Source organism: Scomber scombrus, chromosome 23, assembly GCF_963691925.1.
Source record: "Scomber scombrus chromosome 23, fScoSco1.1, whole genome shotgun sequence".
NCBI lineage: Eukaryota > Metazoa > Chordata > Actinopteri > Scombriformes > Scombridae > Scomber > Scomber scombrus.
In genome coordinates this window covers 6,532,849-6,558,468 of record NC_084992.1, presented here as the reverse complement: position 1 = coordinate 6,558,468, position 25,620 = coordinate 6,532,849, and the positions used below count along the sequence as shown (strand labels likewise).

Genomic DNA, 25,620 nt, shown 5'->3' with positions numbered 1-25,620 from the left:
TAAACAGCGTTTTTTGGGGACTATTTTCAGCTGCGGATTAACACACATTTGGTTCTCTTGTGCCTTTTTCTGGCAGCGGGATGGCATGTGTGATTGAGTCAAAATAAACTACAGCGTGTGTGTTCGAGGTAATGAAGGAACATGACACCCACTGCAGCGTTGTGGCCCACTGATGTGTTTTTAATAGTTTTTGGACAACAATGAAGCTCTTCGGCACAGAGAGCAATAAGATATATCAGGCTTTGGTTGCACACACAATACATGTTGGTTGAATCAATTTATTGCTGGTCTTTTATAAAAGACATTAGATATTGCCAGCTTTAACATTTTTGGTCAGAGTTTTACCACAGGATTATACCTTGTTTGAATAAATCCAGACCAGCATTTATCTTAACGTAGTAAACGAGCGTTTTTTATTTAATGGAAGCACAAAAGCCCTCCAACTAGCATCGTAGCTTTCGATCTTGTTTCATGATCTTACCTCTGACTTACGACCACTTATTGTCATTTGACCTAGGTGAGTTCACAAGACAGGTCACGTCAAATATCACTTGCCTGAGTCAGCTTCATTTGCCGAAAGAAGTCTATGAGATACAGTCGAAAGCTTTGAAGCTATAAAACGGACATTTGTGATTAGATTTTCTTCAAAAAGTCAAGAATGAACATCCATAGTCTTACATTTTTTTATTCTTTCTGCTTAATTTTCCTCTTTTCATTTCAACCTTAACCATCTTAAGTAGATTTGTCTCTAACAACTGCTTGTTGAGCTCCTATTGTACTTTTATTTGTGGTTTTTGTAGTTTTCCTCCTCCTCCTTTCTTTCCATCTTTACTCTCCTCCCCGCTCCCAGTGGAGAGTACTGTAGTCTTGCTGGTCTGATGCTGAAGTGAAGCACTGTTTCCAGCTCCCTCTCTAAGCGTCTCACCGCAGAGAGCTGTCATTTTTCCACGGGAGGATAACAATGAGGGAATGTGTGTGTTCAGTGCGTGTCGTGTACTTATGCATGTGTCGTGTACATATGCATACGTGTGAGAGTGAGTGTGTGCGTGTGCGTGTGACTGGTGTAAACAAACACTACTAATGAAAACAAATGAATCTTTTTGTGCTTTTGACACATATGCGTCCCTGCCCAGATATGTATGCATTTACACACACTACACACACACACACACTCACACACACACACACTCGTCTCGTGCCAGCGCCCCTGCAGTGTGAGTGTAATGTAATGTTGAGTAGCTTTTGGCTGCAGTTTTAATCCAATACCAGTGGAATTACACTGGCCAATACTCAGCTATGATGCCATTTAGAGTAATTTGTGTGTGTTCTGTTGGCAACTTGATGAGGATTGTTAAAAATAAAGTGTGTGTGTGTGTGTGTGTGCGTGTGTGCGTGCATGCGTGTGAGTTTAAAGATTAAATTGGTAGTTCTCAAAACACAGAAACAAGTTTCTTCTCATGCATGAACAAGACTACTAAAACATCTGAATTCAGCTGAATAAGCTGTAATAAACTCCTTCTCATGTTCCTCAGGTGTATGACCAGGAGTTAGAGAAGGTCAAGGGCTTTGAGGGTCTCTCCGATTTCTGTCAAACGTTCAAACTGTACAGAGGAAGGACTCAGGATGAAGGAGAAGATCCGTCAGTAGTGGGAGAGTTCAAGGTACAAATTTACGCTTTTCTGTTATATAACATTGAATTTGTGCTTTTTTTGTCTGCTCCATTGTACCATTTTTGTTTGGTGCACCGTAGTCAATTCTGTTTGAGTCCAGTTTGGGCTCACTTTGCTGTGCTCTTATGTTAGGTGCAATGCATTTCTTTGCTGTCTTGCACTACATTGCATTGCTATATTGCCCCGGTCTGATTTGACTGTTTACAAAGCATCAAGTATAAATCATCACCCAATTCTGTGTTAGACCTTTTAACCAACTTCATTTCAACTTATTCCCACAGGTTTTACACTTTTTGTTTTTAGAAATGATGGCCAATAAGCCTCATTTAAATAAAAGTATACCTCATTTTTGAGTTAACAAAGTCACATTCACGGCATGTGACAGTATGCTACATGATGTCACATCACTAAATGTCACATGACAAAAAACGCCATTTCCGAAACCAATTCAAATATCTTTTACCTGGATATTAAAATGTGGACTTTGACTCTGTTTCTTCATATTAAAACCAATTAATCATAGCTGCAGTATCGAGAGAAATAGAGCGTAATTCTTCTTATTCTCTTTCTCTGGTAATACGTAAAGTAATATCTTACTTGTCGCACAGGTAGGACCGAATATGACATAGAAAACATTGAAATCAGTGTCACATTTACATGCACTATTAAAACAATTGATCATAATTCAGGTTAAACAAATACTGAATAATAAATAACACGTCACATGCTTCATAACATCATGCTACGGTTTACTACGTAATGTTTGGCGCAGTTCTGCTCCATTCATTTTTCTCATTTTTACTTAATTTAAATGTTTTATTTCCCCTTGTCCGCCCCCGCCCTCATCAACCAGGGTATGTTTAAGATCTACCCCCTGCCAGACGACCCCTCCGTCGCCACCCCGCCCAGACAGTTCAGAAAGCTTCCTCCCAACGGCATCGAGGACTGTTTGGTCCGAGTCTACATCATCCAGGCTGAAGGGCTGCAGCCCAAAGATACACATGGGAAGGTAGGAAGGAAGAGAGAGAGGGAGAGAGAGAGAGAGAGATGGAGGAGTGTCTGATTAATGAACAGATTCACAAACACACTGATGAATAACAATAAAACAATAATGTGTATGTATCTATTTGTGCCTTGTTTATAGTGTGATCCATATGTGAAAATCACGTTGGGGAAAAAGACGATCAATGACCATGAAAACTACATCCCCTCTACTCTGGAGCCCGTCTTTGGAAAGTACGTAATGTCCTTTACTGTAAGCTCTGTCCCTCTTTTCTTCTTTTCCTTAATAAAAAATAACTCTGCCAGTCATCTGTGGTATTTCGTTCAAGATGATAAATAAACTTTTATGTCATTTTTACATTAACTTTGCAACCAAAAGTCACATTATAAACACCAGATAATTGTCTAAATGTAACATTAGTTAATATCAGTCACCACCTGTTGCCATGCAGCGTTTTTTGGGTTTTCTCATTTATGTGAAGTCGTTTTCTTTCCTTTTTTTTTTTTAGTTTTTTTAGTTTTAAATGTCACATACGACTGAGACTTTTTAAAACATGTCATAAAATATCAATGAGGTAGCCACACTGCACCTTCTCCTCATTTAACATGTTAAATGATGGGTGGATTTGTTCATTTCCAGCACAAACACATTACTCAGATTGAAACTAAGGCACTAATGTTTTCCATGAAGACATTGCAGAGAGTGTACAGTCAGACCAAGAGCATGGTCGACGGACTACATGCTCGAATTCAACACTTATATGGATATATGTTCCAATCTTTGATATGTTAAATGATCTGATCACTTCATTCTCCTCATTCCCTCTGAGTGTTTTTCATTTTCACACCAGTAGGGGTCGCTACACACACACCAATCACAGCATCAGGACAGAGAGGAAAGCAGAGGCTCAGACTGCATATATTAAACAGCTCTCAGTCCTGCTGAAAACTCTGAACATGACACGACATTTAGACCAGATACTAACCGCAAACATTGTACAAGACTGTTCACACACTGGTCACCACCTGTTTCTGACCCATTCCTCTCCGGCAGGTCATTCAAAAGTCGGACCACCAGACTTGTGTTTCTTCTCAAGGCTGTCTGAACTGTAAACTCCATTAAAAAGCAATCAACTCAGCATGTAATATGTAAACTGTCCTTGTGCTACAACTCAATATTTACTCTCAAGAAGTGCAATAATACCATATTGTTTCACACAATCGTGCAAAAATCACATCTATTTATGTGCAATATTTCATATTACTCCAGTTTATACTGCACCGATTTTCATTAAGACACACCATATAAACATTTAACAACATAAGTTTATTTAAGCCCAAAAAAAAAAGACCAAATTAAAAGTTGTGCCAAATTAGAGTAATTTAAGTATGAGGTGTGGATATCAGTGGCATCGGTAGTGTAAGGGCTGGATGATGGATGCATGCATGTGTGTGTGTGAGGGTGTTGTAATTAGCAGAAAGCAAGATAACCACAATTAAACCGAAACCAAAGATGGTGCCTGTGTGGGAGAAGCAGAGGGGAGACAGTCAGCAGGGAGGTCTGAGCTCTCAGCACAGCTTCTACATCAGTGGTTTCCAACCCTGCTCCTGGAGAACTACTGCCCTGCATGTTTTAGACATCTCCGCACGCTAACACACCTGATTCTAATAATTAACTTGTTATCAAGCCCTTTGACAAGCTTCAGCTGCTTGATAACGAATTCATTATTAGAATCAGGTGTGTTAGAGTGGGAGAGATGTCTAAAACATGCAGGGCAGTAGCTCTCCAGGAGCAGGGTTGGAGACCACTGCTATATATGATTGAGTTATATAGGGGCAAAGAGGCATCACAATATATTTATTTATTTTAGGACTTGTATTGCGTGGTTGTGCAAGACTCTTTTTCTGTGTTTTTAATACACTAAGAAAGAAGAGCACTCCTAATGTCATGACAGTAAAGGCTTTCTTTTCTATTCTATTCTTTTTCTATACTCTGAGAAAGTTCTTTCATGTGCCACGCCAGGCATCGGTAAAGTTTTCTCATAAAATGTTATATCACATCACAAGAAATGTCCCTCGATGTCATTTCACGTCATGTACAGTCATGTTACGTACTGTTATTACATCATCGTCACATTACATCTTATCATCAAAATGTCACATGTGAAATCCACGTTACGAAATGTCAAGCACGTCACGATAAGTTAATCTGTTTTCGGGTATGTCTCAATGCCAGATCCAGATCCAGTATGTTCTGGTTTGGGACTCTACTGCAAAGTCTTCGTCATCAAAGTTCTGACTCTTCTCCGTCTTTTTCTCCCAGGTTGTTCGAGTTGAACTGTTCGCTCCCTGTGGAGAAGGACCTTCGGGTGATGGTGTACGACCACGACATGATGACCAAAGACGATAAGATCGGAGAGACGGTCATCGACCTGGAGAACCGCTTCCTGTCCAAATATGGAGCCATGTGTGGCCTGCCGCAGTCCTACTGTGTGTGAGTAGACAACCGCCTGAGGAGCGATTGTGTGGTGTTCATGTCCAAGATAAAATTAGATAGAAATATAAATAAATTACTACTTTTAGGGTTAAACTCAGTTTGCAGAGTCCTCGAGTCTCTTTCCTTGCCTCCTTCTCTCTACCTGAAACACTCACTGTATCCGTCTCTCGCCCATTAGATCGGGGCTAAACCAGTGGCGAGACCAGTGGACACCCAGGCAGCTGCTGTCTAAAGTGTGCGAGCGACGAAACCTGCGAAAGCCCGTCTACAGAAACGAAGTCGTCTACTTCAGAGGAGACGAATACACCGCTGCAGACCTCGGTGAGTCATAAATAAATGAACAGGCACTAAAGAAATGTATGTGAGGACAGAAAGCTCCTCCACCTTCACCTGAACTCAAACTTTTATAGATGTGACCTGAAACTGTCTGTAAGTGTTGTTGTTTAGTTGCATCGTGCAGACATGTAGCATTGTTGAGTATGATATATGGTTTAGACATGATGCTCACGTCAACAGTTAAAAGCAAATATATCGTCGTTCTCATCTCATTCTTAAGTAAACATGAATTCAGGGTTTGAAACTAGTTGCCATGTATCTCTTCTGTGGTTAATTGTGTTATATTTGTATGCAGACGCATGCACACCTGTTTAAAATGAGCTATTTTATATGATTTATTTCTTCACTTTTATTTTTTGTGATCCATTTTTTTATTCATAATATAGCAAAGTGGAAAAATCACCACACACACACATCTACCTATTCCTTCAAACCCCGAATCCCCTTCTACCCAGGACTCCAAAGGCCATTATAAACTTCATCATAAACCAAGTATTGGATCATTTAGCTGATTTTCTTCCATTATCCATGATATCCACAGAATAACATATATGTATATACAGTCACTATTACACCTGTGCAATCCAATACAACTCAGCTTTAAATTCTACTCTTTATACATGTTTAGATTGCACAGGTGTACCTAATAAAGAGGCCAGTGAGTGTATACACTATGTCTATATGTCTATAAAATTGATGTCTGAAGTTTTTAATTGTCTTGAAAAGTCTTAAAAAGCATTGAATTCGGTTTCCTCAAGAAAATGCCCTGCAGGTTATTAGAAAATGTGTTTTTTTAATGTGAGTCATGGCGGTCCGGAGATGTTAAACACCTGTAATCATAAAGTTGGATTGTTGGAAGCTTTTCAGTCTTTTACCATCAGACCTGCAACAAAATGTGACTACTACTAGCGAGGCTATAGTAATAATCATAATGGGCAAATGCTGATATGAATTTATCATATTTAATTGTTTAATCCATTGATCCATTTTCATGCCATTTATCTGGATCCAAGTCGTGTTAATTAATATAATTATATCAGTAGAAATAAAAGTTATATGACTTGATTTGTAGGTCTTAAAAGTCTGAAATTAAACTTGGTGAACCTGAAGAATCCCTGAAAACTAGATAAGTTACAGTCAGAAAGAACGGTGTGTGTGTGTGTGTGTGTGTGTGTGTGTGTGTGTGTGTGTGTGTGTGTGTGTGTGTGTGTGTGTGTGTGTGTGTGTGTGTGTGTGTGTGTGTGTGTGTGTGTGTGTGTGATGCCGCTGTGAATTCTATACAAAACCAGCGAGAGAGAGTCGGACAGGCTGGGAAGCGTCAAGTGCAGAGCGGTTCGATAAGGGTGTCATTGGCGCCACTGAACACACACACACACACACACACACACACACACACACACACACGCCCTTCAGTACATCGCTGATTGACTCAGACTCCATCAGACCTTCCACCATTAAAAAAGAGTCAGTTTAATGAAAACACAAACTGCACGGTGTGTGTGTGTGTGTGTGTCTGTGTGTGCGTGTGTGTGTGCGTGTGTGTGTGTGTGTGTGTAAGTGGTTCTTACACGTTAAGTAAATTCACAGCAAATAAATCACTCTGCACCGAAGTCCCGCTCCACCCATCCCACCCTCTCTCTTTCTCTCTTTCTTTCTCTCCTTCTTTTTCCTTTTTGCTTCCTCCGATCTTCCTCTTCTCCTTACACTCAATTTTTAAACCCTTCTCTCTCTTTTCTTTCAACCGCTAAGCTCTCTCTCATCATCTGACACTTTTTAAGAAATGTTTTGCATTTGTCTTAAATACTTTTTTTCTTTCTCCTCGTCTTCTTTTTTCTTCATCTTCTATTAATTCTGCTTCTTTTTCTCCTCTTTTCTTTCCTCGTGCACTATCTAACCCTGCAGCCTCCCTCAGTTCTTTCTTTCTTTCTTTCTTTCTTTCTTTCTTTCTTTCTTTCTTTCTTTCTTTCTTTTCCTCTTCTTTCCTCTTCTCTTTCCTCCTCTCTTTCTTCCTTTCTGTCTCTCTTCCTTTTGACTCTTCCTCATCATCCCTTCCTACATCCCTCCTTCCTTTTACCTACGTTTAGTTTTCTCTCCTTCGTTACTCCCCACTTCAGTTTCTTGTCTCTTAACTTTCTTCTCTTTCATTCCTCAGTTCATTTCTCTGTCCTCCTCTTCTTGTCTTCCTAACCCTTCATCCCTCTTTCCCTATCTAAATCCCCTCCTTTTATCCTTCACTTTTTCTCTGCCTCCTTTCTTTTCCCTTCATTCTTTCTACCATCACCTTTACTCTCCTCTTTCCACTCTTACTTTCACCCTTCCTTCTCCCATTCAACCTCCATCCCTCCTTTTACTTTCTGAACCCCTTCTCTCCTTTCTTCTCTCTATCATTTCCTTCGTGGTTTCCATATTTCTTATCCTGTTCTTTCCTCTCTTTCCTTTGTTTTCGTCCTTCCTTCTTGCCCATATTCCCTCGCTCTTCTCTTCCTGTTTCACTCCATTTCTTCACTCCATCACTTACATCTCCTCCTCCTGCTGCAGCCTCACGTCCACTAAAACTGCAGAATTTGGGAGGGAGAATGGAGGGAGGATGGAGGGAGGGAGAGAGGGAGGGGAGTTAAACCACAGGACCACCTGAAGAGCGGAGCGATGAGATAAATATTCAAGATTCATTTGAACGTCTACACACACACACACACACACACACACACATCGAACCCACACGTATGTTCCATGGCTGGTGCGATGCAAGGTCATGGTTGTCGTTATGGTGATTTATGGTACAACTGTGTGTGTGTGTATATGTGTGTATATGTGTGTGTGTGTGTGTGTGTGTGTGTGTGTGTGTATATGTGTGTGCATGTGTGTGCGTATGTGGGGACAAGCCAACGTCAACATCGTGGTCGTCTCCCGGTTAGCGAGGAGCGCCGCTGCGTTCTCTTTCCACAGTTGCCGCGGTTACCGTGCGTCAGCCGTGCTGTCCGTCAAAGGCGGACGTTAACTGGCTGAGAGGCCGCGCTCCTCTCGTTTTCCTCTATCTCTCTATCCCTTTACTTTCTTTTTTTCTCGTTTCTCTCCTCTCTCCTTTCCTCTCGTTTTCTTCTTTTCTTCCTTCTCTCACTTCCCATCCTTATCTCTATCTTCCTCATCTCACCCTTTCTTATCTCCTCTTCCCTTATCTTTCATTCCTTCATCTCTCCTTTTTTCTTATTCTCTAATAATTCATGTTCTCTTTCTTTTGCTCTCTCCCACTCCTCTTTTTGTTCTTTGCCTCAACTTTCCATCTACATCTCCCTTTTCCCTTCTTCCTCTTCCTTCCTTAATACTTCCCTTATTCCTCCTCTCATGTCTTTTCCTCTCCTCTCCTCTTTTTCCTTCCTCCTCTATGTTCTCATTTCTTTCCTCCTCTCCCAATGTCTCCTCCCATCTCTTCTCCTCTTCTTTGTCTCTTCTTCTCTCCTCTTTACAGTCGAGGTGACTCTAAGTTTACAGTCATAAACTTTTGACATTAGCTTGATATTTTCATTTTACTTGGAGGCAACACAGATTTTCCTCAATCAGTTGTGATGCAGAGACCAGTAGTGTATTATTCAGTGTGTGTGTGTGTGTGTGTGTGTGTGTGTGTGTGTGTGTGTGTGTGTGTGTGTGTGTGTGTGTGTGAGTAAGTAATGAATAATTCCTCTGTGAACCACTCTCCTCCCAGTCCACCCAGTATTCTGTATTTCCACTCTCCACTCCTGAGAGCTTAATAGTCATTAAAGGAGCACCATGACCTTCACTAAAACCTCCATTTGCTGCTTCATATGCCTGTGTGTGTGTGTGTGTGTGTGCGCGTGTGTGTGTGTGTGTGTGTGTGTGTGTTTCCAGAAGACAAACACATGTCCAAACGTCATCTTGGCTCAATCGAGGAGCGACTGGCCCTCCACATCTTGAGGAAACTGGAACTGGTACCCGAACATGTGGAGACAAGACCCCTGTACAGCCCGATGCAACCTGACATAGAGCAGGTAACACACACATGCACGCACACACACATCTGACACACACGCACACACACACACACACAAAATGAACATGTGTGTCTGTTTTAGTTTGTTTTGGCTCGTTTTCTTTCCTCCCATGTCCCTTTCTACCTTTTGATTTGTTATTATTACTGTCCGTCAGGGCCGTCTGATGATGTGGGTGGACGTGTTCCCCAAGTCTCTGGGACCGCCGGGACCCCCGTTCAACGTCACACCACGCAAGGCTAAGAGGTAGGAACACACACACACCACACACACACACACACACACACACACACACACACACACACACACACACACACACACACACACACACACACACACACACACACACTCACCAAACATTCAGTCAATCAATCAATCAGTCACTCATTCAATTAAGTTAAATTAATTTATGGAGCAACACAATGTATGCATGCACACATGGACGCAAAGGTAATTAAAGTGCATAATAATTCAGTGTAAATAGGAGCAGACATTGCATATAAAATAAATATGTTCAGACAATTAAGATGTCAATCAATTAGACAGTGAATCAGTCAGTTAATCAATCTCTTACTCAGTCTTATAATCAATCAATCGATCAATTTGTCAGCCAGATATTTGATCATTTTCTGATCATCATCGGTTTTGGTCCTCGTTCAGGTTTTTCCTGCGTTGCATCATCTGGAACACCAGTGATGTCATCCTGGATGACGTCAGCATCAGCGGGGAGAAGATGAGCGACATTTATGTGAAAGGGTAACAACCGAGTCCCTCTCTTCTTTATTTCATCCTCATACGTTAAAATAAATCTCACTCACACACTGATTTTTATTAACATACGATGACTCGTGTTTCTCAGCTGGATCGACGGACACGAACACAACAAGCAGAAGACCGACGTCCACTACCGCTCTATGGGCGGAGAGGGAAACTTCAACTACAGATTCCTGTTTCCATTTCACTATCTACCTGCTGAGCAACTGTGTGTCGTCGACAGGAAGGTAAGAGGGAGGGAGGGAAGGAGGGAGGGAAAAAGGGCAACAAATCCCATAAAAAGACTAAATACAACAAGCACGAAAAAGTGTCTGATATGTATTAATATCGGCCAAAAACGATTAAAACCAACAACACATGTATGTTAATCTGCTGTTAGTACATTTTTTAAAATATTTATTTAAATATTTTTTTTAAACAAACGTTATATTTGTGACCACTGACCGGCTACAGACATTGTACAGAAGTCAAAGCATATTGAGGCACAGATTAAAACATCATCATTTGGTCTTTTCATTGAATTTATTGATGAGAAAGATATCACCAGTCTTATCTTTTAAAGAACTTCATGGATCCAACAAGTTTTACAGGAATTGGAAAGTACTCCCAACTTTCTGACCCAAATCTATTAATTTAAAACAAAACTAAGACTTTTTTTGTGATATAACTCAAGCTACATACCTGCAACTAGTGTTATTTGTACCGAAATCAAGCATGAAATGGGACCCGATTCACCAGATGTTACTGGTTCTGACCATGTTGAGAAAATTGACAATTGGTGAAACGATAATGCAAATCTCCTCCATACTGTACTTGGCCATGAATTCAGTTGTCATATTTCTTCCTTCTCTTATAATTCTCATACTTGAAAACCATATTTTGGTGCATTTCCACACAGCTTTAGTTGCTCCGGTGTCTCATAAGAATCTAGCACCAAAGCAAAAACTTGCAAATTAGTGTTATATATATATAATGTGGCAATAATAATAAAAGACCCAACACGAGTCAGACCCCAAAGTTTGGACCTGAGAGCTTCTCCCGGCGGGGTAATAATCTACACTGGGCTGCAATTAGCATTAAAAAAAAAAAAAGTAGTGAGTTAAATGTTGTTGAATCTCTGAGACTCAACAGAAAAAAAAATGTAGTGAAGAGCTAAAATAACATCACACTGAAATCTGACATAACAACACCGCTGTCATTTGCTGTTTTTGGCCCGAGCGTGAGCCTCTTTAGCCGTTTGCAGCCTACATGTTTTACGACGGCGTTCGCTCGCTCGTAGCAGCATCCTCAATCAGAGAGCAGCTGAAAAGACGAGAGGGAGTTTTAAATAAAAAACGCTGCTGGGTGGAGAGCTTTTACTCCAAAACAGAGACGGAGCCAGAGACGGAGTTTATGAAGCCAGAAACCTCAGCACTCGGTGATATAATCCCTGAGTCACATGGACTGATCAACACTGTGCTGATATATGACGAGCAGACTGTGATATGGCAGGAAAAGCTGCACTTGTGTTTTCAACTCTGTTAAGTTCAGTTCAGTCACCATCTGAGTAAGTCTGACTTTAACCTTAAAATTCAGACTTTTTCCTCTGAATTCTGCCATTACTTAAGATTTAACTTTAATTTCATAATCTTGATATACATATATATTTTCATACATGCAAAATTAAACGTGTCTCACCCCTAATTTAACATCTTAGACCCCTTAAAAATTATTCTCTAATTATCTACACTGAAATGACAGCGAATACACAATTATTACAAAAAAAAGCCTTATTTATGTCAGTTTTTCAACATGCATTACGTTAACATATTTTTGGCCACTTGAGGGCAGCACAACATGCTAAAAACACAACTACAACATCATTTTTATCACCTAATAAAACTGATATAACAAACTTGCTATTTACACATTCAGCAGCATTAGAAACACTGTTTCTGTCCATATGATGAATTTAATGCCAATATTCACTCTGTTTTGGTCTCTACCAAGAAAAAAATGTTGTTTTTTTGCTGCTAACGCTTCACTGAACACACCAGCTAGTTGCTAACTGTTTGCCGTAAAGTGTTTTATCAGAGCTTTTTCATTGAAACAGCAACTGAAAACTACACTTATGAGATCAGTGAGAGTGAAACAAAACAAACAGTGTGTTGTAAAAACCAAAAAAAAAATCCATTAAGTAGAACTAAACAGATAACAATTGATCTGTTTTTTTATATTAAAATGTTGATTATAGCTGCTTTAAAGTCCATATGAAGAATACAAATCCTTATTTATCCAAAAGAAACACGTAAAAGCAGTTATTTAAACAAGCTGTACATCACTATACAAACAAGTAAATGATAAATGAAACTAGACTAAACTTGAATCCACATTTAAAACTTGTTTTCAGTCACATTTCTTATTTTTTTTGTTTAAATATGTCGGGCAGCTGCTTGTTATTGAGTGGCGGACACATGCAGATTACAGCATCCACACACTGAGTAACTTTACTGCTCAACCATCATCACAACAGTACCAAATAACATCAGACACAAAGATGACAGAGATAATCTGAGATAATTGTTTCCCCCTCTTTGATTGAAGTATTTATTTCTCATTCACATGTACATGCCTATTAAATTTAACAATATGTAACCGAGCTTTGGCAATAATGCGACTTTAACACTGACGCCAAAAGAGCTTATTTGATTTCAGAAAAAAAAATAACCAGAGAGAGAAAGATGGATGGAGGAAACGAGGGAGAAGACTGAACAAGACTCTGGCTACAAAATGGAAGATGATTGATATTGTTAGATATTGCGGAGAGCAGTCACACACACACACACACACACACACACACACACACACACAGGAACAGAGCGTCCCACCCCAGCTTGTGACAGCTGTGGAGTGATAACTTAATGTACTTGGAAAGAGTTTGTGGATAAAGTGAGCCAAACTCTTAACACACACACACACACACACACACACACACACACACACACACACATGCATTGACACTGACACACGTACATCCTTTAGCGGCCTCGCGCACACGCACACAGGAGGCAGACAGGGTGTAGTGTGTTTACTCTCAGTGTTTTGTGTGTGTTGTTATGAAGCGTGAGAGCATGATGTGGATTTAGACTCTGATTTAGAGAGTCGGTGTGAAGTCATTACGCAGGCTGCAGCGAGGAGTCCATTCATCATTTGTGCATATTTGCAACAAAAAAAAAATCAGATGTATTGTTGAGGGGGGAAAAAAACGACGCTCTATTTGCACTGCTTAAAGTTTTATTTGTCCCCCTTTTTAAAAAAAAAATACGATTCCGATGATTGAGAGTGACATTACAGAACATTACTCAAATCTAAGCCATTTCGAGCAGGATATTCAAATAAATATCAGGAAAAAATGAGTCCCAAACCTCTGAGGAAAATGTCAGAATTGAGAGGTTAAACTTTTAAAAAAACAACCAAAAAAAAAAAGGCTAAATCAAAAGGACACTCCTGTAAATGAAGTAATAGAAAGCATATAAAAAGAGGTTTATTTTGGTGTTGTTTCACTTGATTTCTCACTCGAGGAGCCAGTTTTATCAGTTGTCGTCCAACAGCTTTATTTCCAAGTATAATACCTCAACTGTGGCTCAAGAAGTCTCTTTTTTTAATACCTCGACAAGAAGTTTCCATGTGATAGTTACAGTATTTGAAACAGTAGACAACCAACATTATAACAGTAAATAAATGAGAGAAATCCTCAATGATACAGTGTCATTGTGATTATGCATGTTCTGCTTGGTGCAGTGATTTCAGAGCTAGATTTAGGAACAAACTACATGTGCTGCAATATAATACTATTCTGTATTCATTAAATGCATCTTAGTGAAGTTGTTACTGATGAATTCAGACGGGTTGGACTGCTGCCAGAACAGCTCAGAGTAGAGCAGCAGGAGAAGCCTCATATGTATAATATTATCAGTGAGTAAGCTCTTCAATACGCGAGTTTACAGATAAATATGGTCCATACTAAGCATAATACCAGGGTGAGCGTGCATTCATGTAACATCCCTCGTAAATAAAGAAAGTAGAAGTTCCTTGTTTCACACTGCTGTCATGTTGTGGAGCAGACTGTTGATACACATCCTGCTGCTCAAAACTAAAGGAGCTTACAGAAGTCAGATAAGAACTGATTAATGGGGAACAGGTTCACAGATTTATAATGAAATCATCAGTTAAATTTTTACTTAAGCTATCTAATTATTTACTATTTCTTTTTGGTAAATTATGGTGATGATGCGTTTTTGCCACGTTGGAAATAAGTTGGTGTTGCTTGGATTTAGTTTTTGTGTCTGTTATCCATAAGTCATCATCATATCATACCATACCGTACTGTATGGTATCATATAGTATCATATTTTATTGTAACTGCTTGTTAACAGGTGGATTTTGGAGTTTAGTTTTATGCTGAATATCTTTCAACATCTTAAGACCATGATGTAAATAAGTGTTTTTATTCCAACTACTTGTATTTAGTTATACCTTTTAGTTTAGTGTCTTTAATCCATAAATAAATCATCATACCGTATTGTATCGTATCGCATCGTGGCTGCCGGTTACCATGGGGATTGTGGTGTTTAATGCTATGTTGAATATATTTCAACATCTTGGTAACATGTTGGAAATCGTACTGTATTGTATTGTATCGCATTGTGGCTGCAGGTGGAGCATGATGATGCTGCTGCTGCTGCTGCTGCTGCCAGTGTTTGCTGTTCTCTCTTTCATTGGCTTTGTTCAAGTTGACCACATTTTTAGGATTGAGCAAAGTGCTGTACACTCAAAATAACAAAAGCCATAAACAACACAATAAAAACACAAAAACCAGTTTAACAGACTAAAAAAAAAAGCAAAACAAAACAAAACAATGTAATTTTCATACCGAGTTAAAAGCCAAGGAATAAAAAATGTGTTTTAAGACAGGCTTTAAAAACAGGCGGTGTGGAGGCCAGCAAAACATGAAACTCGATCCAGCGTTTCTACCACCATAAAGGCAACATCTCCCCTGTGCTTCAACCTTGATCTTAAAAACAACCAGAAACAACTGCTCAAGCAGACCTGAGTAACCTTGATGGGACGTGCGGTCCGGTTTTCGGGCTTAACCGTAGATCTTTCACAACTTCAGACATCTGGAAGGGGCTCAGAGTTAAATCACCGCTCTTTAGCATTAAACAGAGCCCGTTAAAGTGATTTTGGGGGTCCGCTTTTGGCTGCCAACACGACCACCGAGAGTCAGGAAATGTATGGACGGACGGACATGACAGAGATTCTTATTTCTACTAATTGAGACATAGTGGATTCCCTCATGTGGGAGTAGACTAGTCGACATGCAGAACAATTTCTTAAGCTGTGGCTGTGAAAAGAAAGGAAAAAAATATGTTGTAAAGTTTTGCCAAAAGTTTATCTTTCCTCACTTTGCTATAAATCGATCATCACAAGCCCTGGTTTATAGTAAAATCCACAAATTCAGGGCGAAGGGAATTCAGGCTGCCATTAAGTCAAGTTGCTAAGTGCAGCTTTTAGTTTGTGGAAAATCTCCTCACTCTTGAGTATTTTTAGGAACATTACAGTGACATATTGACATTTGCTGCAAATCACGGGGGACCTATTTTATTTCAGGTGTTAAAAGCCATATATTTTATCAGCATAACAAGAAGCAAAAAGAGAGTCTCACACGCAGATAAAAAGGACGACGAATGAGGGAATGGAAAAGAGAAAGCTGAGGAAACTGAGTGCGCACCAGCTGCAGGGTGAAGCCCATTAGCAGGGAGGTGAGACGGGATCAGATACTGTCTGGCAGTTTAGTGTGAATCTACCAGAGGTGATAATAGGTGTAACACACATACACACACACACACACCTAAAAAACACACACTCATGGTTGCACCTGTGTGGAAGTGGTGATGTAGTGAGAGATGTATCGATGGAGTGGCGCTCCGAACTGAGAGGAGCCTCCCAGCATGTTTCCCAGAGCGTCGCTCCTCTCTGCTGTCTCATCATTCAACACCGTTACTAAGGTTGCTTTTTAAAAAAATAAATAAACAGCAACCGCGTCAATGTACGATATATTTACAGCACGATATATTTCACAATTGGTGCGTGCGTTTTAAAGTCCCTCATGAAATGACCTCACATGATTTTTCTACTTCCTGTAAAACTGGATCTTAAATGGTGACATCATCAACTCTGCAATAGTTGTTTTAAACAGGAAATGCAAAAACAATCAAGGCAGTAAGGGCCTGATTTACTAAGATCCCAAATAGTGGTTACTAAATTGCGCGTTTCGTTTGTGTGCATTTTGCAGGTGATCTACTAAGAATAACTGTAAATGAAAACAGGTGCAACAGGGTGTTTAACAGCAGTATTTAAATGAGGGTTTTGTGTCTTAATGAAGAGTTTGGACGAGCAGAAGGCCCTCAAGCGCAAAATGAAATGTGATCAGGTTCTAGTGGAAGAGGTTAACAAATATATTGAGTTATAACAAAAACTAATATTACCAGAAAAACCAACATATGGGAGAGTATTAGTGACAAAGTCGATGCTGTTAGTAAAACTCCAAAAATATTAACACAGGTGGAAAAAATCTGTCATGTGCGTATTCTGTCATTGTGCGTGTGCTAAATAACATATTTGCATTTTCTCCTCCCTGTATTTTGCACACTGGGGTTGAAACGCCCCATATTACATATTCATTATGGCAAACTGATACTGATATTTCTACTTTTTTCTCATAAATGTATTTATTGTGTGTGTGTGGGTGTGTGAGGTCAAACCAAACACTTCTTATAGCTCTAATTTAAGAAGACCTGCTTCAAACATTAAGAATATATTTACACATTTTTATTGTGGGAAGAAACCGAAGTTCTCGGGGGAAACCCACACATGTACATTATGTTTTAAGGGACGAGTAGCATCAGGACGATGGACGCCAGACATCCTACGACAACGCCGACCACCTGCAGAACCTCTCTCCATAAAGGTTGGGCTTTCTTTGAGAGCCCATTATGGAGGTCTTTCATACCGTCCTGCACCGACTTTACGATGGCTGCGTCCACAGCTGAATCCTCGGCTAATATCAGGAGCTCCAGTGTGCGCCTCCCACCAAACTTCCCCGTCAGCTCTTCGATGATGGCCTTGGAGAGTCTCTTGGTGGTCTTAATATTTGGGCAGAAGCCTTCAGATTCAGTCAGTCCCTCCAACGTCTGCTGCACCAGTCTCTTGGTGTGTTTGATCCACTCTTTTTGGTGGCGCCCCTTCAGAGTATGACATTCAGTCAGCACTCTCACCATGAGCACTGTGATGTAGTTGTGGAGCGAATTCTTGCTTTCTGTCCTGGCTTCAGATTCATCGGCAGACTCCAGATCTGTCACCGGTGTTACACTGTGTACAGACTCCAGAAAGTCTTTCTGGTCCACGTAGTCTCCAGACGCTACGGCTTTACCTGCCACTGGCTTTACCTCCATTTTTATAGAGGTTGTTTGAGGCTCTTCCATAGTGGTGGATGCCTGCTTGTGGTCAACATGGTCTCCCTGTTCTTTGACGGTCATGGGAGTTACCTTGTTATGTCTAAAAGTTGTTTTTCGTGCTTCCATTGTGCTGGATGATACAAAATAAATGTCTTCCGGTTTTTACCTTCAGATATTCAGTCAGTCAGAATCTGGTGGCTTATCAAGATTCTGGAGTGCCTCTGTGACATCATCGGAACGCATGACATCATCGGAACGCATGACATCATAAAGGACACAGCTTTTGTCCCCAATTGGAAAAGCTGTCTTGAATTAACTTGTCAAGTTTGTAATTTGTCCCCAAAAAAATTGCTTCACACACACACACACACACACACACACACACACACACACACACACACACACACACACACACACACACACGTTTGTTCATCATTCTCCAGTCAAATTTGGTTGTTTCAAATATATGCTTAAATTCCAATTGAAATTGTTTTCATGACCATACACAGTTGAAGGACGCAAACCTCGGTGCGCCGCGTTAGTAGATCAGCTTGCACATTTTTTGCGGGTGATGTCAAGTTTGCACACGTTTCTACACACGCAAACCTTTAGTAAATCAGGCCCTAAGAGCGTCATTTCATGGTGCGTTCAGAGTTTAACATTACATAAAGAGACAAGCTGACAGTTCAGTTTAAGAAGCGAAAACAGTTTTTTAACAGGTGAGGTTTAAATGTGGTTAATGTTAGCGGGCGATTTGATGACAAATAAGAGAATCATTAAGTTAAATACAATGGAATACTTGTAAAATTTAATAATAATAATAATACCAATAAAAATCTCTAATTTCACCCACAGCAGCTCAATTATGTTTGGAAGCTGATCTGAGTGACCGAGATGGATTTTATTGATGTTTAAAACTGCAAAGATGTGTAATTAATTTAATTTTTACCCCCTTTTTTACTACATCAGTTTTCTGTGTAACTAATATGTAAAAGTTAATGTTCAGTCCAGAAACTGCAGATGAAATTTAGTCCAACTTTAGTCCAAATTGTTTTAAATGATGGTGATTAATGTGCAGACTGGTTACGTTTATTTATTTTATGAAGGTTGAGGGTTAAAGCTTTGGTTAAGATTAGATGTTGAGAGATTAAATGCCACTCAGGGTTGTGAACTTGCCATAATTCATACAGTAAATGTGTCTCTTCACATCATCGTTGTTTCTGCTTCTTCTGTGGCATCTCTGAACTCTGAACACCTGTAATTTTAGAAGAATATTTTCTATCTCCTTAGGGTCTTCAGGTACGCAGAACAAAGGTGTTATACTAGATACACTTGTTAAATCCATCTCTCTCTCTCTCTCTCTCTCTCTCTCTCTCTCTCTCTGGTCTTTCTGTGTGTCTGCAGGCACATTTCTGGAGTTTGGATAAAGCCGAGACTAAGCTGCCTCCTAAACTGACCATCCAGATCTGGGACAACGACAAGTTCTCCTTTGACGACTACCTCGGTAAAACACACTGCTCTGATTGTGTTTTTGTGTGTCTGTGTGTGTGTGTGTGTGTGTGTGTGTGTGTGTGTGTGTGTGTTTCCACCATTATTCATGATGGTCTTTAATTTTTCATCTTACCTTTCCGTGCATCTGTTCCTTCATATTCAGATTACGTCCACACATAACTGCTTAAATTTGTAAAGCCCTAAAACACTACAGTGTGTATCTTAAAGTGCTGATATGATGTTTCGGTGAACATCATATCAGAAACAGACAATTCTGTAAATGAGAACAACTAAAGTGTAATTTCGGCTACATTTAAACACATTATAGACACACAAATATTATATATTACACAAACATAGCTTCTTAAACATTGGGCGGCTTCATATACATGTAGAACACAGGCACATCAATGCTATAACATCTTCTCTTTAGCTCGGACATTGATGATTTATTTTTAAGGAAGTATCCAGTTAAATCTTTTACCAAAACCTTTGTGAAATTGTACTTTTTCCCCCTTTTCTTCCACTTTAAATCACTATTTACAATTTACCTCTTGTTCACACGAGGCATTTTTGAGGGTCAGTTTCTTGCCCAAGGACGCTCGGACGTGTGGACAGGAGGAGCCGGGGATTGAACCGACAACCCTGCAATTAGTGGACGACTCGCTCCACCTCCCGAGCCGCAGCCGCCTCTTAAAGTTTTACTGGAAATGGACCCTTATTCCCTCATGTTCCTACCTTATTTAAACACACGTACATGCCTTAAGGTTGTAGCAATACACTTAATTCATTTTGGGTTTGACATTTAGACAGTTTTTCCCTAATTTCTGGCGAAGGCTTATGTGGTAAATCCGCCCGGGGAACCATATGTGCGATGTACAAACTACTGTGATAACATTTATCTTTTGAATTAACGCTCTTCTATTTCCACTGTGTTGGCACATTTCGCAGAGAGAGGAAGGGCTGATCTTATTTTTTCTTCTCGAGACTCAAGCTGTCAAAATTCTGCCTTTCCTTCACCCCTGACGCTGCCCCGGCCCCGTCCCCTCGAAATAACTCACCGCCCTGCCTCTCCTCTTTCACCCCTCCTGCCTCATTACATCTTTTCATCTCTTCTGCCGCAGAAGGGAGGACGACGCTCGGTAGAGTGAGCGCTCGCCCGTGGTGCGAGAGGAGGGCAAGATGAGGAATCCAGATTCTGATCTGTTTCTGTCTGTCACCATCTCGCTCTGCCGCAGCGCTTTCTCCCGCTCGGGCTTATTCGCCTCGTACGGCACGCGGGTGTGTGGCCACCTCAAAGCATTTTTTCCATTCCTACTTGTCTTCAGCTCGTCAGCTCCGACCGCCGACTGTTAATCTTCCTGCGTGGTGCGAGGGTCAGACACGAGCCATTTTCCGATGGTCGCACTGTCAAACTGAAAGCGCGCTCTGGAAAAACACTTCCAGTGGATGTCTAGTCTCTCTTCAGCCATTTATCAACCCACAAACCCTCCACAGTAAAGGCCAAAACTGACCAAAACTACACTAACTACCCTTCATCACCGCCTCAATCACAAGTCAGTTATTAGCACGGAAAAACAGGTTCGATGGATAGTTGATACTGATGGCTTTTACAGATCTGATTTTGCATCTTTTCATCTTCATGAGCTACAAAATAATCTTTCTTTCATCTTAAAGCAGCAGTTTCTGATGTTTTTATAGTTTCAAGCAATAGAAATTCATATAAATCTTTACATTTGCTGCTGTGAACATTTTGTGTGCGGTGGCTCGTTCTCCTTCAAGATCGGATGCATTGAAGAAGAGGAAGTGGGTTATTTGGGTTGTGCTTAAATGAGAAAAAAAGGTTTGAAATATAGAAATAAACCCCAAAAAAAGACTAATTTCATCCCTGGGAGCAACACAAATGGGCACATGTAACTACTATCACTCATTAATGAGAGACACACAGTATTTATGTAAATGTGGATTCACTATGGTTTTATTGGCTGTATGAATTGACACTACAAAGCAGTTTATAGAGTTTATACCATGACTCTTAAATTTCACGTTAACAGTTTAACAGTTTCAGACCAAAATGATTGACGTCAACAAGACTGCAGGATGATTTTACGCATCACAATTTACTTAAAATTTCAAAGTTCACCACCAGGATATAGTCGACTGTGCAATATATACAGCACAGCAGAGAAGAACCTTTTACATGTGACTTAGCGTTTTTAGGATTTTGCACAATTGAGGTTCCTCTCTTTCACGATGGGGTTGAACTATGCAGGTTGTTCCCAAACTTGTTGACGTGTAAAGCCTTAAAAGGAAGTCTACTGTGCTTGTGAGCTCTCTTCACTGGTTGCACTATAAAAGAAATAAGTAATAATTTGCAGAGAATAATACATTCTTTAGATATCCAGACAGAACGTTTTGTGTGAGGTTTCCTATCGTGTCTCTACAACCTCTCATATATAAAATGTTTGGCTGAGGTTTAATAACTGTCTCCTCTTGTGCAAAGTGTTCTTTAGCATTAACCCTGAGCTTTAAATTGTTGTCAATATATGTGTGTATGTCTGTGGAAAAACTACATTGCTTTTGACAATTAGCTGGACTCAATTAGACAGTTCCTAAATGCATAAAACTACATTTTAATGTTTATCGATGTCAAACGGAGCCCTCGTCATCATGATTAATGAGCTCCTTATGGTCCAGCCCTTGTAAGAAATGTTCATGTTTCTTTAGGTCACCTGGCGATGGACCTGAACCACATGCTGCGTCCGGCCAAGTCTCCGGAGAAGTGCACCCTGCAGCTGCTGGAGCAGCCGGCGGAAAAACTGGTGTCTCTGTTTGAACAGAAGACCGTCAAAGGATGGTGGCCCTGCACCTGCAACCAGAACGGAGAGAAGATCATCGCTGTGAGCGCAGAAGCACTCAGAATTCATAAATTGTTGGTCTGCTTTTTTCCTCCTCTTTCTTTAATAACTCTTTGTCTTTGTTGTCTGTGTTTCAGGGGAAGGTGGAGATGTCTCTGGAGATCGTGACAGAACAGGATCAAGAGGAGCGACCGGCCGGCCTCGGTAGAGACGAACCCAACATGAACCCTCACCTGGAGGAACCTCAGTGAGTGTAACACACACAAACACACACAGACAACTGAAAATGGGTCGGTTTGGCAAGATGAGCAAATAAAACATGTTAAAAAATAGTTTTAAAAGTAGCATCAGGTTTGTTAAAATGTACATTTTGTATTTTTGTTGGTTTTTGGTACATTTGTGCCATTTTTTTCCCTAAAAGTTAGACTGAATGCTCCTGAAAATGTCAAATGGTGTAACCACAAAAGAATGATAAATATTACATGTGACATATCCACCTACAGTGTATTTAATATAAAAAGGTATAATGTAAGATCATGCCAAACTAGTTGATATGGTGTTTTATTGAGAATTTAGTGTTTTTAAGCAAGTTGAATTATTTGGTACAAAGTTTTTATGGTTACACCACTTAGACATTTTTGCCATAATCCTCTAATATATTCTCTCAAAATGGATTAAAAGCAGAAATTTGATGCTGGGTCCACAAAAAAAGAATGTGTGCAAGTTATTCATACGTTTATTTTCACATTTTAACCCTTTTAAATTTGACTAAACCACATAGACAAAAAAAAACGTCATTGACCCTTAACAGACACTGACTGTACACATGGTCTCTGATTCTCTCTTCTTCTCCGTCCTCCCAGGCGTCCAGAGACTTCCTTCCTGTGGTTCTCCTCCCCTTACAAGACTCTCAGGTTCATCCTGTGGAGGCGCTTCAAGTGGTTTATCATCCTCTTCATCATCCTCTTCTTCATCTTCCTCTTCTTCGGCGTCTTCCTCTACTCCTTCCCGGCAAGTTTGAGTCTATTTATTATAAATGAGAACTAGTGGTTTATTAAAAAGTTTATTCAAGTCTTATTTTGATTGTTTTCTGTCATCATTTCTTGTTTTAAAAGGTTTATTTAGGCTTTTTTCCTCCAATTCATTAAACACCTGGTTAATTCTGACATTCTTTGCCTCATGTTCTTGTAAATAAACTAAACTAAAACTAAAATGTTAAAAGCACATATCCTAAAATTTAAAAAAAAGTCACAAAAAGTATGATATGTCCCCTTTAAGACAGTAGAAATCCGTCTTTATCCGTCTTTTACATTAGAACAGATAACGTAAAAAACCTTTAGGAGAGATGATAAAGGATTTTAGAAAATAACCTCTTTAATCTTCTCTTTTTTTTCTCACTTTACTGTGTTTTCTTTCTTAAATTCTGCAGAACTACGCTGCCATGAAGATGGTGGGACCTTTCGGACCAGCCAAAGGAACAGAGTGATGACGGGAGCGCGAGGAGGAGAGGCGAACACGAACAAGCAGACACAACGAAGAACGATGTCGAGTTTCTGAGGCTGAACTGATTTTACGTGTGTGTCCATTTGTGCCTTTCCTTTTTAGATCTGCGCTTCACCGTCTTATCATCAGCATGTGTTGTCCGAGTCCTTTCTTTCCATCGCCATGTTAGCAAGGGGTGACTGAGCGACTTCAAACTGTCAAACTTTATCATCCTAAAAAATTCAAACTGGGAACTTTTTTTTGTATGTCATTGCTTCATGTGCTGCCTTCAAGTACAATCAGAAAAAATACATTTTAATGTCCAAAAAAGTAAAAAATGGCAAAACTTGCAGCTCAGATTTATTGATAATATGCATAGTTACAATAGGTCACATATGCTGCCTTCAGTTAAAAACAGTGTTGAAAAAGTTGGGAATTTTAACTTCCACCTTATATATTTAGTTTTTCTCCTCCTTTGCTTCCTCCTCTTCTTTGTCCCTCCTTTTCCTCCCCTTCATCCTTTCCTAAGGATGTTCTCTCTCATCAAATTTTTCTGCCTCCCTTATCGTTCTTGTCCATCTTGTCTTCTTCCTCCATTTCTCCCTTTTTCCTGTTGTCCCTCCTTCCTCTTCCTCTTCATCCTCATCTTCATTTCCTCCTCCTCCCTTGCTTCCCCTCTACTTTCCTCTCCTTCTGCTTTTCCTGCCCTTCCTCCCCTACCTCTTCAGCTTTCTTCCTCTTCCTTTTCCACCTCTTCATCCTCCTTTCTCTCCTATTCTTCTTCCCTCTTCTCCTCCTTTGCTCCCTCCTGCATCTAATTTTGTTCTTCATCTCCTGCTTTTCCTCCTTTTCTCTCTCAATCACATCCTCTTCCTCCTCCTTCTTAATCTTGGTTTTCCTCCCCGTCTTCATTTACTCCATCTCCTCATTTCTCCTTCACTGCTTCTCTTCTCCTCAACTTGCTTGTCCTCCTACTTCAGATTATTTTCCTCCTCCTCTTCCTCCTCTCCTCCTCCAGTCTTTCAGCACTCTGAGGGTTCAGCAGGTTAAGTCAGGGATTTGTTTTCTTGCTGCTCCGGGGGGTTTGAGCATGTTTTTAAATAGATGGATGTGGGCAGATAAGGACACACACACACACACACACACACACACACACACACACACACACACACACACACACCTAAACACCTAAACACTGTGGTGAAAAAAAGCAGTGTGATTTGATACATTACTTTATGAGTGTGTGTGTGTGTGTTAGGTCAAGACAAGCTTTTTCATCGTGTGCTTTGGGTCAATTACAGCTTGTATGTGACACACACACATACACACACACACACACACACACACATACACACACACACACAGAGTCCGAACAGGAAGGGTTAGATGAGACGGACTAATCCACCCAGATTCAGCAGGATTTCCTGAAGTACATGTTTGTTATTGTGCATATGTGTGTGTCTATCAAAGTCTTTTCTTCTTTAAATAGTCTCTGAGTCAGCGAACACGGGTCAAAATGGAAACAAGTGAAGAATTAAGCTAAGAGAAGGAAGAAGGTAGATGAACAACGTCCTTCTTTTTAATTTTTCACGTCTCTTTCTTCGCTGTTAGTTACCTCAGAAGTCTGGAGAGTCTTTTCCTCCACCTTTTAGTTTGCTTTGAACCTGACCAGAGTGGAAAAGTTGACTTTGTCCCGTTTGGTTCGTTTTTAGGTTCAGGGGCGGCCAATTACGAGCCAGCGGGGTCTCGTAAATAAAACGTCACTTTAACTCTCAAGCAGCTCGTTCGTGGGACAGAGTTTTTAGGTAACCGGTTGTCCTGCCAGGTCAGAGTGAAGGTTTAGCAAGAAGAGAAAGATTTCTGTAACTACTGCTAAATGTCGCACTACTTTACCTTCTCAAGTTTACTTTTTTGAAGAACTTGCTGGTTGTCAGATGTCAGCATTTGACATACCTGCAAAAAAAGTTCAAATACCTGCAAAAAATCAAAAGAAGACTTGAGAAAAAAAAC

General features: G+C 40.1%; 1 protein-coding gene across 1 annotated transcript in view; it reads left to right on the top strand.

Moving 5' to 3' along the window:
* The window catches only part of dysf (dysferlin, limb girdle muscular dystrophy 2B (autosomal recessive)), a 104,712-nt gene extending 80,738 nt beyond the window's left edge, over positions 1-23,974 (top strand). The window contains exons 46-59 of the mRNA XM_062445408.1: positions 1,533-1,661; positions 2,524-2,679; positions 2,815-2,906; positions 4,996-5,166; positions 5,348-5,490; positions 9,370-9,509; positions 9,667-9,755; positions 10,170-10,265; positions 10,369-10,510; positions 19,184-19,283; positions 21,998-22,170; positions 22,266-22,375; positions 22,992-23,139; positions 23,558-23,974. Coding sequence (XP_062301392.1) covers positions 1,533-1,661; positions 2,524-2,679; positions 2,815-2,906; positions 4,996-5,166; positions 5,348-5,490; positions 9,370-9,509; positions 9,667-9,755; positions 10,170-10,265; positions 10,369-10,510; positions 19,184-19,283; positions 21,998-22,170; positions 22,266-22,375; positions 22,992-23,139; positions 23,558-23,614 — 1,746 coding nt within the window. The 3' untranslated portion in view covers positions 23,615-23,974. The remainder of the gene's footprint in view (positions 1-1,532; positions 1,662-2,523; positions 2,680-2,814; positions 2,907-4,995; positions 5,167-5,347; positions 5,491-9,369; positions 9,510-9,666; positions 9,756-10,169; positions 10,266-10,368; positions 10,511-19,183; positions 19,284-21,997; positions 22,171-22,265; positions 22,376-22,991; positions 23,140-23,557) is intronic.
* Positions 23,975-25,620: the final 1,646 nt, after the last annotated feature.